General features: G+C 38.8%; 1 protein-coding gene across 1 annotated transcript in view; it reads right to left on the bottom strand.

Annotated features, from left to right (window-relative positions):
* Nucleotides 1-1337: 1337 nt before the first annotated feature.
* The window catches only part of THSD7A (thrombospondin type 1 domain containing 7A), a gene marked incomplete at its 5' end in the record, with an annotated part of 209493 nt that continues 193728 nt past the window's right edge, over nucleotides 1338-17102 (bottom strand). Inside the window, 2 exon segments of the mRNA XM_073629537.1 lie at nucleotides 1338-8829; nucleotides 16896-16983. Coding sequence (XP_073485638.1) covers nucleotides 8745-8829; nucleotides 16896-16983 — 173 coding nt within the window.

Below are 17102 nucleotides of genomic sequence, written 5' to 3'. Positions count from 1 at the left end.
CGTCCAGAACGATTGCGGCCTGGATCGTCCAGTCCATCCAGCAAGCTTATAGGGCTAAGGGCTTGGCTCCTCCAGAGGCAGTGACGGCACATTCCAACAGGGGTATGGCGGCTTCGTGGGCAACAGCCCGGCATGTGGCTCCAGAAGTCATCTGTAAAGCAGCATCATGGGCCTCCATTAATACCTTTGTGTCACATTATTGCATAGAGCCTGTGTCTCTATCTTCTGTGAACTTTGGTTTAAGAGTCCTGTCAGTTGTTGGGCTAAATTAAATTTCTTTTGAAAAAGCTTAAAAATTATTTTTTTTTGGCTGATGCTACACTAATAAAATCTACAATTTTCGACTTACAAACAAATTCAACTTAAGAACAAACCCACAGTCCCTATCTTGTTTGTAACACGGGGACTGCCTGTATTGGGGTGTGCAATACAGTGAGTGCATCTGTTTACTAATCATTAATCACTGATTTTAGATGACAATGCATATTGCATATCATTTTCTTTGTTTACCTTTAGAACTATATTTACCTAGAAAAATTGTAATGCGTTCAATACTTATTTTGCCTGCTGTATTTAAAATCTTCAATAAAAATGTATCGAAAAGAAAAATACTTTTTTTAGGTTAGTTTTGAATTTAAATAAAAGAAAGGTCTGGTATTATCCAGTGACACACCTCCATCCCTAAAAACATGGGTACAATAAATACATGTATTTATATTTGTCAATTTCATCGGCCAATTGTGCACACCTCATATAACGTCCCAAAGGGCGAATCCCATATTTTTATAGTTTTGAACTTACCTCCTGTTAGTTTGAGGTGGTGTTCCCGTGTTCTTGACCTTAGCTTTTATGTTTAAACTAAGCAGTTTTTCTAACCAATGTAAGTTCATAACACATAACATTAAACCAAAAAATTATTAAAAAATAAGCACAAAAACCCACAAAAAGGTAAATATGTATTGATCTTTATTGCCAGCATTACTGTACATGAGTTATTTGCAAGTAACATGGATATAAAAAGGAAATTACACTTTCACTTGCCTTTTGTATAAACTGAATGACAAACACAATTTTTTTAAAACATTGTTTGTGGTAAAAAAAAAAAAAAAAAATGTACAAAAAATAAAATCAAAGATTACATAATTTACAAATTAACAAAAACAAATAAAAATAAACATTCTGTAGGCAGGAGGCGTCATACACTATGAAATACACATTCAAGTAAATGAAAGTAGGCAGAGGAAATACTTCACCTCCTGTGGAATTCACCATCAACTGAAATTGTATGTTGAAAGGGGTTATAGGGGAGATTATATATATATATATATATATATATATATATATATATATATATATATATATATATATATATATATATATATATATATATATATATACACAAAAAGAACATTTTCAGTTTGCCTGTTGAATAATGTGTATGTAAACATAAAACTCTTTTTTACTGTTTTGAATGGAGTGGGGAAGAGTTAGACCCTCTGGCAAGTTTGTATTGCTAGAACTATGGATAAGGCGCTGGATTTGACTTATCGATAATTTATGCAAAGGTCAATTGCATTCCTATGGACTGGGTGAGGCTGCTGTCATCACAAACAGCGTACCCCTTAACTAGGAGACCCAGAGTTTGGAATTTAGGTACTGAAATTCTAATGAGAGCACCAGACCAAGGAAGTAAAAATAAAATATAATACTGGTGTTAGTTCAGAACAAGAAAAGAGAAAAAATTAAATGGGTTTTGGGGGCTCCAAGAATTTTCTCTTCTTCTCAAAAGGTGTATGTGGTTAGGGGGCCGGAAACATGTTGCCTGTTTTTAGTTTTCTTGTTATAAACTAACACAAGTGTTAATAGATTTTTTGGACTTGGTGTGGCTGTCTTATTAGACATTCGTTTTTTTGTTGCTGTCTGTTCTCACTTTCTTTCTCTCTCTGACAGTGGCCAGCATGATCACAATGTAAACAATTTTGGAGTTGTCATCGGATCACCCAAATTTTCTGGTGACAACTGTCTAAGATTAACCCCCCCCCCCCCTATTTCGGACAACTTCCACACAATACCTGTTGATCCTCCAGGACAGTAAGGGAGGGAAAATTTTTGCAAACACACACCGACAGCAAAAAATAGGCCGATAGGGGCTTTACCCTTCCTTACTCTATCCAAAACAAACATTTGGGCTATACACACCCTACAAATTGAATATGCAATTATGTCCGCCCCTTTTTGATAGAAGAGAGATTTTTTGAGAGATTAGAAGCAATGCTTCAGATTTTTCCCTATACATTTTTTTTAAGTTACTCCTTTGTATTGGTAATTACAGGTCGACCTGTGCCAACTGTATCAGCCGCATAGAAGTATCCTAAAATATGAAGGTGATCTCCATGCAAATAAAAAATGAAAAGCTATCTAGAGTGAAAGTATAAAAATAAAATCTGAATTATGTTTTTCTTTGCTGTTTCTGTATGCAGCATGGTATGTAAGGATTGATTGGCAAGTGCTGTGTTGCTGACTTCTAAAGCAGCACTCCACCAACTCAATAAACCAATAAATCCCCTTGTAGCTCTTGCCTTCATGAAAAGAGGGATCAATAACAGGGGGGTAATAGAAGGGCACAACTAGGCAGGGATTGTGATTCGTAGTTATGCAACATTTTTTTTACTGGACAGGCCATAATCAATATAAAATACATTTAGTGTCTACAAAAGATGAAGAATTATAACTTACAGTTCAGTTTTTAGCTTTAGATAATTCTATAAATCATTTCTTGTCATCATTTTAAGACCACTGGATTAAAAGCTAAAAGAACAGTATAAGAACTTAGAAATGTTTTGCTTTGTTATAAACCAACATAAATATTAAGAAATAACATATCATGTATGGTTATGTATAGCATGCACAAAGAAAAGGAAACTGATGCAGGGTGATTCAGATTTGCTTATTTCCCCTCTTGTAGATGCACCTATTTTTATTGTAGGGACAGCCAATGTCAAAAGGAATTATCTTCAGTGTAAACACCCCAGAAGGCTTAATATGTGACGAAACACATAGGGCGGAGCTGATGTTTGTGACGTCACCATGCATTCCGATACCCGAAATCGGCCCGCCTGAGTCCCAGGACCAGCTTTATCATACTACAAGCGCTCTTGTTTTTATCTTTGTGAGCATGCTGAGTATTTTAATAAAATTTTAGTTTGCAGTTTTAAACTATGTTTTTCTTTGTGTTATTTTTCTTCAGTAAATTGGAGCCTGAATAAATAATTTGCCATACAGGAGGAGGGTTATTCTGCTCCATGTCAGCTCTCATATACACAGGTGCATACTGACTTCTCTAAGCATGTTCAGTAGCGCATATGGTGATGGAGCACTGAGGGGTGGCTTCCTTAAAGTGGAAAATTGACACTGTGTGGATGAAGATTTTTTAGAGTCACCTCTATTTTGGAGTCACTTTCTCTTTTGAATTTGGGACTTTTGTTTGGATGCATACATCTTTTTGGACTCACTTATTCACATGTGGGGATTAATGCCTATATATTGTACTAGTGGTGGACTTTTAGCTTAAATAAGATATACGCATCAAAAAGTTTCCTATTTGCACACTTAATCAGTGCCTAGGGCAACTGGGTAAGGGGGGCACAGCACCAAGTCTCAACATCTGCTTTTTCCTGGTTTATGTCTCCCTTCTTGTCACCTCTGCACATTTGGGGATGGATCATAGTTAAGGACAATCAGCAGTTCTGTTTCAATGTCAGTGCTTCAAGCCCTTCTTGGCTTGGTTTAGAGCCTCTTTTACCATTATTAGTATGGTCTACTTACATTGAATAGGGGGCCTCATATCACCAAAGGGCCACACCTAATTTTCAGTAAACATAAATGTTACAGAAAGCTGCCAAAGAATGCAGACACGCAACAGGAGATGGCCAAAGAACGGGCATGCGACAAGAGACGGCCAGGGACTGCGGACATTCCACAGGAGATGCTGGAGACCTAGTTCAGGAGCAAGTCACAGACCAAAGACTTGTTACATGAGACTGCCAGAGATCACTGCTATTACAGATCCTTTGAAAATCAATGCTTGCACATTCATATGTCCCCTTAAAATAATTGGATATTTCTTTCAGCAAAATCCATTATGGAGTTTGGAGGAAAAAAAAAAACATACAAAGAGAGCAGGGATGGACAGCACAAAAAAAAATAGGGTGTGAAACAAATAAACCAAACCATCTCAAGAATATTTTTCCTTCACTGCAGATAAACCCTTCTAAGGCCATTCAATAACTGTCCAAGCGCCGGTGGTAGGTCACCCAGGATTTACGAGTTTATTGAAGAAGATAACTCTACTTTAGGGATAATCATCTCAGGTTATTGAAATATATCAACATGGCTGTCTAGGTCTAGGAGGAGGATGTGTGGCCATTAGGTTCCTTCCTCCCCTGCCCTGGGGGGGGTTTCTCTCCAGGAGAGCCCCCACCCAGTATTCGTTGATTGGCTTCAGCTGATCATAAGGAACAGGGTTTTTGGTTAGGTGTGAGGTATAAACAAAGGTCACCACCATCTGAGTGTAGTAACTTATCTAAAAAGCATATTGGATGATATATAGAAGTTAAAAACAGGCACATCATCCCTCCTGTGTCTGTTTTTAACTTCTATATGTGAATGCATTATATTTTATTCTTTATGCTTTTCAAATAAATTGCTACACTCAGATGGTGGTGCCCTTTGTTTATATTTTTAAACTATTGTAGGAATCTTGCAGCCAAGGTCAGATTATAAAAAATTTCCCTGGCACATGGGACGGGTTGCTTTCTAAAAAGTTCCCTTTATTTCCATTCAACAGGCCAAAAAAAAAACGAGTTCCCCTAATTAAACAAAAAATGAAAAATGATTTCTAACTACAAGATTTTAAAAATAATAATAATAATAATTTGAGTTTTTTTTTTTAAGTTTTAGGACTTTTTGTGTGGTTTCTTTCAGGATATGTAAATTCACGGAGCAATAGCTGTTAATTCCCCTTCGCAGCAATATTTGGCTCTTGCATCATATTAAAAAAAAAAGTATTAATGATATCGTTTTCAAAAAGTCCTGGGCCCATATACAGGCTTCCTCTGTATGGTGTGCCTATCTATTTACGAACTGTACAGACACATTTTTCAAGAATACATCATGAAAATAAGTTAAGTATAAATAAGGAAGGAGGGATGGACGGGTGGGGGGGTTCCAAAACAAGAGACACAAGTTCTAACTAGAAAATGGCTATTGTATATACACAATATTGACCCCGGTACAGAAACTCTACTCTCATCCTGGTTTTCAACACTTTTTTTTTTTATTTCCCTTAAAGCAGAACATAAGTTTTTGTTTGTTTTTTAATGCAAAAACTCTGAAATTGCAAATTAAATTTAGTGCAAGACTGCACACTCGCAGGGCTATTCGTCCAGTAAAACTGCATCTAAATTTGTTCTTTTGGAATGGGGGCTAAATCAAATTATATTTTCTCTCCAAGTCGAATAGTAAAGTGGTACCCTCCTTTAATGAAATTTTTTTACTGTAATGGTTCTTAACTTGTTTTTTTTATAAAAATAACAATGTAAAATGAAATTAGGATATATATGCAAAATACATACATAAATAACATTTGATTTAGAGAGAAAGTAGCCTTGCAACATTCCATTTTGCCCCCATTCGCTCAGAGCATGCACTTATACAGAATAAATAGCTCTGCACATTTTCAAAAAATACACAGCTAAGTGTTTTGTGGCTATTACAAAAATTCTCTCAGCTGCTTTGCCGGCCTAGAGCAGGACCTGAGATTCTCTATGACCTTTAGGCTTGAGCTTTGCAGGCTGCCCAGCCAGAGGTCATAGATTTCCCACAATGTCAGGCCTAGAGCAGGACCTTGGATTCTCTATGACCTCTTGCTTGAGCTTTGCAGGCTGCACAACCCAGAGGTTTTAGGCTTTCCACACCTTCAGGACTGGAGCATGACCTGGGATTCTCTATGACCTCTTGGCTTGAACTTTGCAAGCTGCACAGCCCAGAGGTCATAGACGTTCCAAATCTTCAGGACTAGGGCAGGACCTGGAATTCTCTATGACCCCTTGGCTTGAGGTTTGCAGGTTGCACATCCCAGAACTCATAGACTTTCCACACCTTTAGGCCTAAAGCAGGGCTTGATTCTCTCTATGACCTCTTGGCATGGAATGAGCCCAGAGGTTGTTGACTTTCCACACCCTAAGGCCTCGAACAGGACCTGAGATTCTCTATGACCCAAAGCTTGACCTTTGCGGGCTGCACAGCCCAGAGGTTGTAGTCTTTCCACACCTGCAGGACTAGAGCATGACCTGGGATTCTTTATTACCTCTTAGCTTGAACTTTGCAAGCTGCACAGCCCAGAGGTCATAGACTTTCCAAACCTTCAGGCCTAGGGCAGGACCTGGAATTCTCTATGACCCCTTGTCTTGAGCTTTGCAAGCTGCATAGCCCACAAGTTGTAGACTTTCCACGCCTTTAGGCCTAGAGAAGGACTTGATTTTCTCTATGACCTCTTGGCATGGCATGAGCCCAGAGGTTGTTTCCACACTCTATGGCCTAGAACAGGACCTGAGAGTCTCTATGACCTCTTGGCTTGAGCTTTGCAGGCTGCCCAGCCAGAGGTCATAGATTTCCCACAATGTCAGGCCTAGAGCAGGACCTTGGATTCTCTATGACCTCTTGCTTGAGCTTTGCAGGCTGCACAACCCAGAGGTTTTAGGCTTTCCACACCTTCAGGACTGGAGCATGACCTGGGATTCTCTATGACCTCTTGGCTTGAACTTTGCAAGCTGCACAGCCCAGAGGTCATAGACGTTCCAAATCTTCAGGACTAGGGCAGGACCTGGAATTCTCTATGACCCCTTGGCTTGAGGTTTGCAGGTTGCACATCCCAGAACTCATAGACTTTCCACACCTTTAGGCCTAAAGCAGGGCTTGATTTTCTCTATGACCTCTTGGCATGGAATGAGCCCAGAGGTTGTTGACTTTCCACACCCTAAGGCCTCGAACAGGACCTGAGATTCTCTATGACCCAAAGCTTGACCTTTGCGGGCTGCACAGCCCAGAGGTTGTAGTCTTTCCACACCTGCAGGACTAGAGCATGACCTGGGATTCTTTATTACCTCTTAGCTTGAACTTTGCAAGCTGCACAGCCCAGAGATCATAGACTTTCCAAACCTTCAGGCCTAGGGCAGGACCTGGAATTCTCTATGACCCCTTGTCTTGAGCTTTGCAAGCTGCATAGCCCACAAGTTGTAGACTTTCCACGCCTTTAGGCCTAGAGAAGGACTTGATTTTCTCTATGACCTCTTGGCATGGCATGAGCCCAGAGGTTGTTTCCACACTCTATGGCCTAGAACAGGACCTGAGAGTCTCTATGACCTCTTGGCTTGAGCTCTGCAGGCTGCACAGCCCAGAGTTTGTAGACGTTTCACACCTTCAGTGAAATTGGCATAAGGATTAAAGACTAGCACTCCCCAAAATGTGGCTCCTCCCAGTTCTATACTGTGTTCTGCCTTCTCTTTTGATTGACAGCATTTAAAATAAGTAACAAGTGGCTGATAAGAGAACGAGAGAGGAGGGAGAACTGCCCTACTGCGTTCCAGTTTCATGTCCCTCCTGAGAACATCCTGCTAATGTTGAGGAAGATCCTCTACAATACGGCATATGGATAATATAAACTAAGGACAATATGAAATATGAATAACCTGATTATCTTTATGACCTCTTGGCTAGAGCTTTGCAAGCTGCACAGCCTAGAGGTCGTAGAATTTCCACACCTTTATCTAAATTGGCATAAACCATGGACAATACGAAATATGGATAATGCAAAAGTAACATAGTGTTTCACGTATAAATCCATGTAAAATGTTTAACTTGCAATTTCTGAGTCTTTGCATTAAAAAAATTATAAAAAAAAATTCTTTAATTCTGCTTTAAATGTCTACGTGACACTTCTAGCACAAGACACCATCCCTTCTGAAAAGAGGCATTTTCTATGGCAATACTAGTTAAGTGCATATCATGCTGCACTAATATAGTGCAATTCTTGCCTTACATACAGCAAAAAAATGATGTAGGCAACATTAGGAGAGTTAGAGAAAGTAAAAACATGGTCCAATTTACAAGTGGGTACTTGGTCAGAGATAATATAAAATACTGCATTACAGGACACTTTTATTGATGTGTACCGTGGCATAGGAGAGTGACCCGAATTGTGGTCCCATATTGATGTCAAATGGAATATGTATTTTGTAAACTATTTGAATACTGAACGTCTTTATATTGTATTATTTACAGCAAACCTAATTAATTCCGATGACAAGCAGGAGATTATCATTTGTTCGGTCGGTGGCTGATCGCATGGCGCAAGTTCATGAGTATTGGTTAGAGAATAGGTTAGGATGCCTGGTTTAGTTTTATTTCAGGTCTGTTTGTGGTTATAATTACAGTGAGATGGTTTTCACTTCACGATCAAGTCCTCAGGTTCAAGACCGTCCAATTTAGTAGCAGTGAGAACTGTGCTTTAGCATTCCGCCATATTACTGCCTGTTCCTTTATAATCAATGTATCCTTTCCTTTTTCCTTAAAGACGTCCTTTTCTTCTCTGAACATTGACTCTTTGTCCTTGTCTGATCATTTCTAATATGCAACAGATGGAATGTATATTTTGCTTTTCCAGGTTTTGCACAAGTTTTTTTTTTTTACATGTCCGCATCTCCATCGTAAGCCAAGGTTAGCGGTTTCAGGCGGTTGTTTTGCCTTCTTGGTGGTTTCTTTGGCTTCTTACTACAATACAAAAATGAAGGCGAATGTAAGATTATTTTATTAAGGTTTCATACATACTGACATATTAGGGCTCATTCACACGTGCAAATAAAAAGGGGTTAAGATGCATACAACATATAGTTTTGTGTATATCTCAATGCAGCACTATAGAAATCAATTTGCATTGCCTTTAGCTGTGCAAAAAAGTAGGACAAGCTGCGCCCAGGGCTGCACAGAACTGCAGATTTTACATGTACATGTACTGTATGTTTATGGATGTTTTACAAAATTTATTTTTTTCCACCCACAAATATTTGTGAATGATACATTGTGCGCCTAATACTGAAAAATTGCTGGTTCACACTGGGGCGGCTTCAAAGTCATCCAACTCTGAAGCCACCCCACCCAGCGCAACCTGGCATGCAAAACGACTTCAATGCAAGCCGCTCCGAAGTTGCCCCCAAGTAGTACAGGAACCTTTTTCTAATTCGGAGCGACTCAAGTCGCTCCCATTAGGACGGTTCCATTGCACTGCATGAAGCGCGACTTTTCAGGTGGCTAAGTCACCTGACAGATCGCCCCAGTGTGAACCAGCACTTAACCAAACATGAATTTTATCCTTGAAGAAAGTGCAGAGAAGCCTAACTGTAGGTTTTTTTTTTCCATCCCGAATTTAGGTGGCTATTATTATTATACAGGATTTATATAGCGCCAACAATTTGCACAGCACTTTACAATATGAGGGCAGAGAGTACAGTTACACTACAATTCAATACAGGAGGAATCAGAGGGCCCTGCTCCTTAGAGCTTACAATCTAGGCTATGATTTTACTTTATTAGATTTTGTTTCACATCCGAGTTTACAAAAAAAGTAATAATCTGTTGATATTTTGTTTGTTGTCAGATTTTTTAATTATTACTCACGATTCTCTGAATTGTTAACTTTGCTACTAATCTTTGCAAAAGGTAGAGCGTTAATTCCTATACTCAAAAATAGACAGTTGCAGCAAGATACAGAAAGAGTGAGCAAAGATTAAATAACCTTACATAGGTAGGTACAATATATGGGGCTTACTAGATGAGAAGGAAAGAAAAGGAAAAAGAGAATAAAAGAGAATAAAAGAAAAAAAAGTAAAAGAAAAGAAAAAAAAAAAAAGAAAAACACAGGGAAAAAAGAAAACGAAAGACAAGAAGAAGAAGAAAAAAGTAAAGAAAAGAAGCAAAAAAAAGTTAAGAAAATAAGTGGAATAAAAAGAAAAGGAAAGAAAAGAAGTAAAAAAAAAAAAAAGAGTGAGCAAAGAGTAAAAAACCCTACATAGGTAGGTACAAGATATGAGGCTTACTAGATGAGAAAGAAAGAAAAAAAAAAAGAAAAAAGAAAGAAAAGTAAAAAAAAAAAAAAAGGAAAGAGAAGGAGGAAAAAAAGAAGGGAAGGGAAAGAAAGAACGAAAAAAAGAACGAAAAAAAGAACGAAAGAAAGAAAGAAAGAAAGAAAGAAAGAAAGAAAGAAAGAAAGAAAGAAAGAAAGAAAGAAAGAAAAGGAAAAAAAAGAAAGGAATAAAAAAGAAAAGGAAAGGAAAGGAAAAAAGAAAAGGAAAGAAAAGAAGGGGGAAAAAAGAAGGAAAGAAAGAGAAAGGAAGAAAAAAAGGAAAGATGAATAGTCAGTCATTGGAATGAAAGAAGAATTGTACATGTCTCAATGCAAGTACTTTAGGCACATATTTTGCAGAGGATCTTCTGCTATCCCCAGGAAGAACCTGTGTTGCATGCAGAAAATATTCATATGCCCGTGTGAATGAGTACTCCTGTCTACGTTGTATCTTTCTGCCAGGAAATGGTAGTAAAATCAAGCAGAAAAATACTTGTATTGGTGCATAATTACGCACTTTTTTGAGTTTACAGGCGTATGGAGTTTAGAAGTGTATGAGCATAAACTCATTCTAAACTGCCAGAATAGTCATTTATTCTAGCCACTGGAATACATTTACAACCATTTGCGTGCATTCAGGTGCATTCAGGCACATTACAAGCGTCAATCTTGCTCATAAGCTCCTCTCCGAACACACCTTTTGGACATTATTTTTTTATGCCTGCTGCTCTTAAAATATGGGTCTAAAAGCCTAATGTGCATGGCCACATTTTCAAAACCTTATGTAATAACTGTTATGAAAATAATGATTTATAAGCTATTGCTTTTAGATATACTTTATGTTCAAGAAGATACATGGCCATCAATATGTTAGTCCTGGATAGTGATGATCTGAACATACCTGGGTTCAGTTTGAGGTGATCATTACTAAAGTTCAGGTGCTGAATCTGAACCCTACCAAAGTCAAAGGGAGCCAAATGTTGAACTGTAAAGACCATTTTCTAGACCAGTGGTCTCCAAACTGTGGCCTGGGGGTTGGATGCGGCCCTTTGCTTGCCTTTATCCAGCCCTTGGGGCACTATTCCTCCCACTGACATTAACAATGGGGCATAATTCCTGCCACTGACACCAATGATGGAGCACTATTCCAGGACATTTTCTACTCCCACTGGCCACAGTCCAGACCCTCTAAAGATAATAAACTGGCCCTAGTTGTCAAACACATGGCATGGTGGGCTGGGTATTGCTTTGGGGGACATGTACTAAACTAGAGATTATTTTTTTTTTTAACTACATTTGGAGGAGCAGCAACATGCAAAATTTCTTCAAATACCATGCTGGGCGGATGCCCTTAACCTGCCTGGGAAGTGGTGCATCTGTACGATGAACAGTGCCTTGGAAAAGTATTCATACCCCTTGAAATTTTCCACATTTTGTCATTTTACAACCAAAAACATAAATGTATTTTATTGGGATTTTATGTGATAGACCAACACAAAGTGGCCAATAATTGTGAAGTGGAAGGAAAATGATAAATGGTTTTCAATTATTTTTTACAAATAAATATGTGAAAAGTGTGGCGTGCATTTGTATTCCCCCCCCCCCCGAGTCAATACTTTGTAGAACCCCCTTTCACTGCAATTACAGCTGCAAGTCTTTTTGGGTATTTCTCTACCAGCTTTCCACATCTGGAAAGTGACATTTTGCCCATTCTTCTTTGCAAAATAGCTCAAGCTCTGTCAGATTGGATGGAGAGCATCTGAACAGCAATTTTCAAGTCTTGCCACAGATTCTCAATTGAATTTAGGTCTGGACTTTGACTGGGCTATTCTAACACACGACTATGCTTTGATATAAATCATTCCTTTGCAGCTCTGGCTGTATGTTTAGAGTCAGTGTTCTGCTGGAAGGTGAACCTCCGCCCCAGTCTTAATGCTTTTGCAGACTCGAACAGGTTTTCTTCTAAGATTGCCCTGTATTTGAATCCATCTTTCCATCAACTCTGACCAGCTTCCCTGTCCCTGCTGAAGAAAAGCATCCCCACAACATGATGCTGCCACCACCATGTTTCACAGTGGGGATGGTGTGTTCAGGGTGATGTGCAGTGTTAGTTTCCCGCCACACATAGTGTTTTGCTTTTAGGCCAAAAAGTTCAATTTTTATGGCTTTCTTTCAACAATGTCTTTCTTCTTGCCACTCTTCCATAAAGGCCAGATTTGTGGAGAGCACGACTAATAGTTGTCCTGTGGACAGATTCTCCCACCTGAGCTGTGGATCTCTGCAGCTCCTCCAGAGTTACCATGGGCCTCTTGGCTTCTTCTCTGATGAATGCTCTCCTTGCCTGGCCTGTCAGTTTAGGTGGACGGCCATGTCTTGGTAAGTTTGCAGTTGTGCCATACTCTTTCCATTTTCCGATGAAGGATTGAACAGAGCTCCGTGAGATGTTCAAAGCTTGGGATATTGTTTTTATAACCTAACCCTGCTTTAAACTTCTTAACAACTTTATTCCTCACCTGTCTGGTGTGTTCCATGGCCTTCATGATGCTTCTTGTTCACTAAGGTTCTCTAACAAACCTCTGAACTCTTCACAGAACAGCTGTATTAATACTGAGATTAAATTACACACAGGTGGACTCTATTTACTAATTAGGTGATTTCTGAAGGCAATTGGTTCCACTAGATTTTAGTTAGGGGTATCAGAGTAAAGGGGGCTGAATACAAATGTACACCACACTTTTCACATATTTATTTGTAAAAAAAAAAAAATCAAAAACCATTGATCATTTTCCTTCCACTTCACAATTATGTGCCACTTTGTGTTGGTCTATCACTAAAAAAAACCCAATAAATTACATTTAGGTTTTAGTTGTAAAATGACAAAGTGTGGAATATGTCAAGGGGTATGAATACTTTTTTTCAAGGTACTGTATATTTTTCTCATTTTGTTTTTATATATACACACACACTGGTGTATTTGTTTTTGTGTCACTTGACATTTTCAATCATCGCATTTTTGTGAATGGAAACATCTGCATAAGGTGTTAAATGATCAATTTTGTTAATTGAGGTTTGCACATCTTTTTGTGTTTTTTTTTTTTTTTTTTTGCATGAATGAGTGACTTGTATAGCGCTACCTATGCAAACTGAATCGCCTCAGGGCGCTTTTGCCGCCGGTGTCCTTGTATTCTTACTGATGATGTTTGGTGCAGTACCCAATTGCAGCCTGCTGATGGCAATGTTGTAAAGGTTGACTACAGAACATTTTTTTTTCTCGTTAGACCCAAAGCAGACTAGAATGAGCGCACACATATGTGGCTTTCATACTGTAGGCTTTCTGTTGTAGCTTCCATCGCTGACCACTATCTGAAAATGTAATCTGCCTGGCTGCCTTTGGTGTCAGCACATTCTGAGTCTCCGGCCTGAGAGAAGCATGAACAACTCCTGAACTACTTATTATTATACAGGATTTGTATAGCGCCAACCGTTTGCATAGACATAATAACTAATAATAATAAATTAATAATTATTATTATTTTTGGGGTGACGGGCTCACAGCTGTGTGCAGCCATGTGAATGTAGCCTTATGCAGCCACCACATCGAAGGACTGGCACAGGGGGTCCCCGACTTACGAACATCCGAGTTGCGAACAACCCCTACTTACGAACGGGGCCCGAATGACGTCACTGCTGGCCGAATCTTCCTCTCCTGAGCCTTTCCTCCATTCCTGGCTTGGCTGCGGGTCCCCTTCGTCATCCTGCCTGCCCATCCACAGGCCTGGTATGGTCCGGTGGCCTGCCAGGCCGCTAAAACTGCCCGTCGTGGCCGAGGCCTTGTCCGGCCTAGTGCGGCCTTACGAAGCCTCCAGGATCCCCGGTCTTTCCTGCGCCCGCTGCCCCGCGAAGGTGCACCGTGGCCGGCCTGCCTGGCCTCTGATGGCTGCTTTCACCATCCATCTCCCTGCTGTGCCATACAGTGTACCTCTCTCTGCTGTCTCCTGTCGCTGCCGCCATGAAAACAGTGAGAGGGGAGAGCTGTGCTCAGCTGTGCTCCTGGACTCCTGTTTTGGAGGTGACAGGGTCAATAAAGAGAACCTGTCACCTCCAATTGCTATCACTCAGGGAATTGTTTCCTCCTGTGTGATAGCAATAAAGTTAAGTGAAAAAAAAATGTATAAAAAAAATAAAAATAAAATAAAAATAAGAAATATAGTAATAATTAACTTAATAAAATAAAAAAAAAGTAATTAAAAAAAGTAAAGAATAAGAAAAATAATATTAAAAATAAGAAAATTATACAAAAATAAAAAAAAAGTAAACGACAAGCTACAAATAAATAAAAATAAAAAAAAGTGATTAAAAAGTAAAAAAATAAAAGAAACAAAACATATTTGAACTAATCATGCCGCCCCTGCCATCCGGTTGCCTTTCTCTGTTGATTTGGGTTTACATCCTGTCTCTGAGACTAGATTTGCACTTAAAAAAGTTACTGTTCCGACTTACAAACAAATTCGACTTAAGAACAAACCTACAGTCCCTATCTTGTTCCTAACCCGGGGACCCCCTGTAATCTGCATCACATTACATGTTTTCAAAGTAACTATCAAAGTCTGCGCTCATAGGTAGTGAGGCGACTTGCAAGGAATATGCAAATTCCGAACAGATATAGGGTAAAATCAATGCTGCATTTACTGTATGTTACATTTTTGCTACTGGGTGTAGATACACTTAAATTGAAAAAATGCAGTCAATGTAGCCTGCAAGATTTTTTTTCAAAGCAGTGCAATGTGGGAATGGAGCCCTTTTGCACTCAAAGTGATTATATTAAGTCATTGCAAAGCGGTTGTTGCAATACTTTATGTCACACTGTATATGCGCAGCGGTCTTTCAAACGCAATTTTTCTTTGGAAAAAATACACTTTAATGAATTAAAAAAAAAAAAAAAACTAAACGCTAAAGTTAGCCCAATGTTTTTGTATAATGTGAAAGATGATGTTACGCCGAGTAAATAGATACCTAACATGTCACGCTTTAAATTTACGCACGCTTGTGGAATGGCGACAATCTACGGTACTTAAAAATCTCCATAGGCGACATTTTACAATTTTTTTAACGGTTACCTGTTTAGAAATACAGAGGAGGTCTTGCACCAGAATTATTGCTCTTGCTCTAACGATCGCGGCGATACCTCACATGTGTGGTTTGAACACCGTTTACATGCGCGGGCGCGACTTACGTATGCGATTGCTTTGAGTACGGAGGGATGGGGCGCTTTAAAAAAAAAAATTCGTATTTTTTTATTTATTTATTTTACACTGTCCCTTTTAAAAAAGAAAAAAATTCTGATCACTTTTATTGCTGTCACAAGGAATGAGAAACCTGTAAACATCCCTTGTGACAGTAATAGGCGGTGACAGGGACTCTTTATGGAGGAATCTGGGGTCTATAAGTCGGTTCTAAAAAACGGTACCCCGGTACAACCACTTGAGCAAAATGGCGTACAGGTATGTGATTTTGTGGCAAGTAGTTCGCCGGTTAGGGTTCATTCATATGTGCTTTGATCTCTGATAGACACGTGCAATTCCTTTAGTTCCAAATTCGTTTTTTATTGAATTAGGCCAAATTCGTTTATTCGGAAATATCCGAATTCTCAAATTTTTCTGAATATTCTGAAATGCGGGAATTTGAAATTTCGGAAATGCAGAATTTCGAAATCCAATAATGAGAATGAAAATCAGAAAATTCAAGAGAGGGAAAATCAGAAATAATAACTAACTATTAAATTATAGGTATTGGAATTTCCTTTCAAATTTGGCTGTTAGTGAACGTAACGAATACGAATTTATCCAAAATTACGAATTATCCGTTATAACAAATGCCGTATCTAAACGAATGGAACGTAATGAATTAATAATAATAAATAATAATAAGAATAAACGTATTATTATCATTATTTATTATTATTTCGTTCCGTTCCATTCGTTTAGATACGGCATTCGTTATAACGGATAATTCGTAATTTTGGATAAATTCGTATTCGTTACGTTCACTAACAGCCAAATTTGAAAGGAAATTCCAATACCTAGAATTTAATAGTTAATTATTTCAAATTTCGGGATTTTGGGATTTTCGTTCTTTTGAATTTTCGGATTTTCCTTTATTATCGGATTTTCGCATTTCTGAATTTTCGAATTTTGGAATTTCCGCCTTCCGAATTTTGGAATTTCCGAAAAAAATTAAAAAGGAACGAAACGAAAATAAATAATTTTTTCGGCAGTGCACATGTCTAGTCTCTGAAGAGCGAACTGCATTTGGACTGCTCTTCAGAGAGCATTTGGCAGACAGTGAGGGGGCACTGTATCAGCTTCTCACTGCCTGCTTTAACCCCTTACAAGGCAGCCCCATTCACTTATATGGGTCATGTTCAGCAGTCACTACACCCGCCAAAAAGTGAAAAAGAGGTGTAATTCTGGTATTCCTGTAGTGGCCACGAAGCACAGCACGACCACAGCACATGTACTGCAGAGAACAGTTGGAGGGCGGTAAAAACGCAGCTCAACCACAGGGTTTTACCACCCCTCACCAGCTATTGTGAATGAGCCCCTGCACTCCATTACAAGCAAAAAATGGAAAAAATTAAATAAATCAGACATTGTAACACTGTAAAAGATAAATACATTTGGATAAATATGAAAAAACAAAAAACAAAAACAAAACTTACCAGGCCAGATAGATCATCGAAACCACAAATAAGAGCAACACAAAGGCCCCCGCCGCTACCCCATAGACCCAGGTCTTCAGCTTCCCATCTAGAGAGATAGAATATATCAGGCTTTAGTTAGCACAAGGATTTTGTTATCTTAATATCAAAGAGGACCCACAAAGCATAACCCACCCAATACCACCCATTAATAAATACATTGCTAAA

Source organism: Aquarana catesbeiana, linkage group LG05, assembly GCF_042186555.1.
Source record: "Aquarana catesbeiana isolate 2022-GZ linkage group LG05, ASM4218655v1, whole genome shotgun sequence".
NCBI classification, from domain to species: Eukaryota; Metazoa; Chordata; class Amphibia; order Anura; family Ranidae; genus Aquarana; species Aquarana catesbeiana.
Note: the sequence above shows the minus strand (reverse complement) of the source record. Positions and strands in the feature narration are given on the sequence as shown.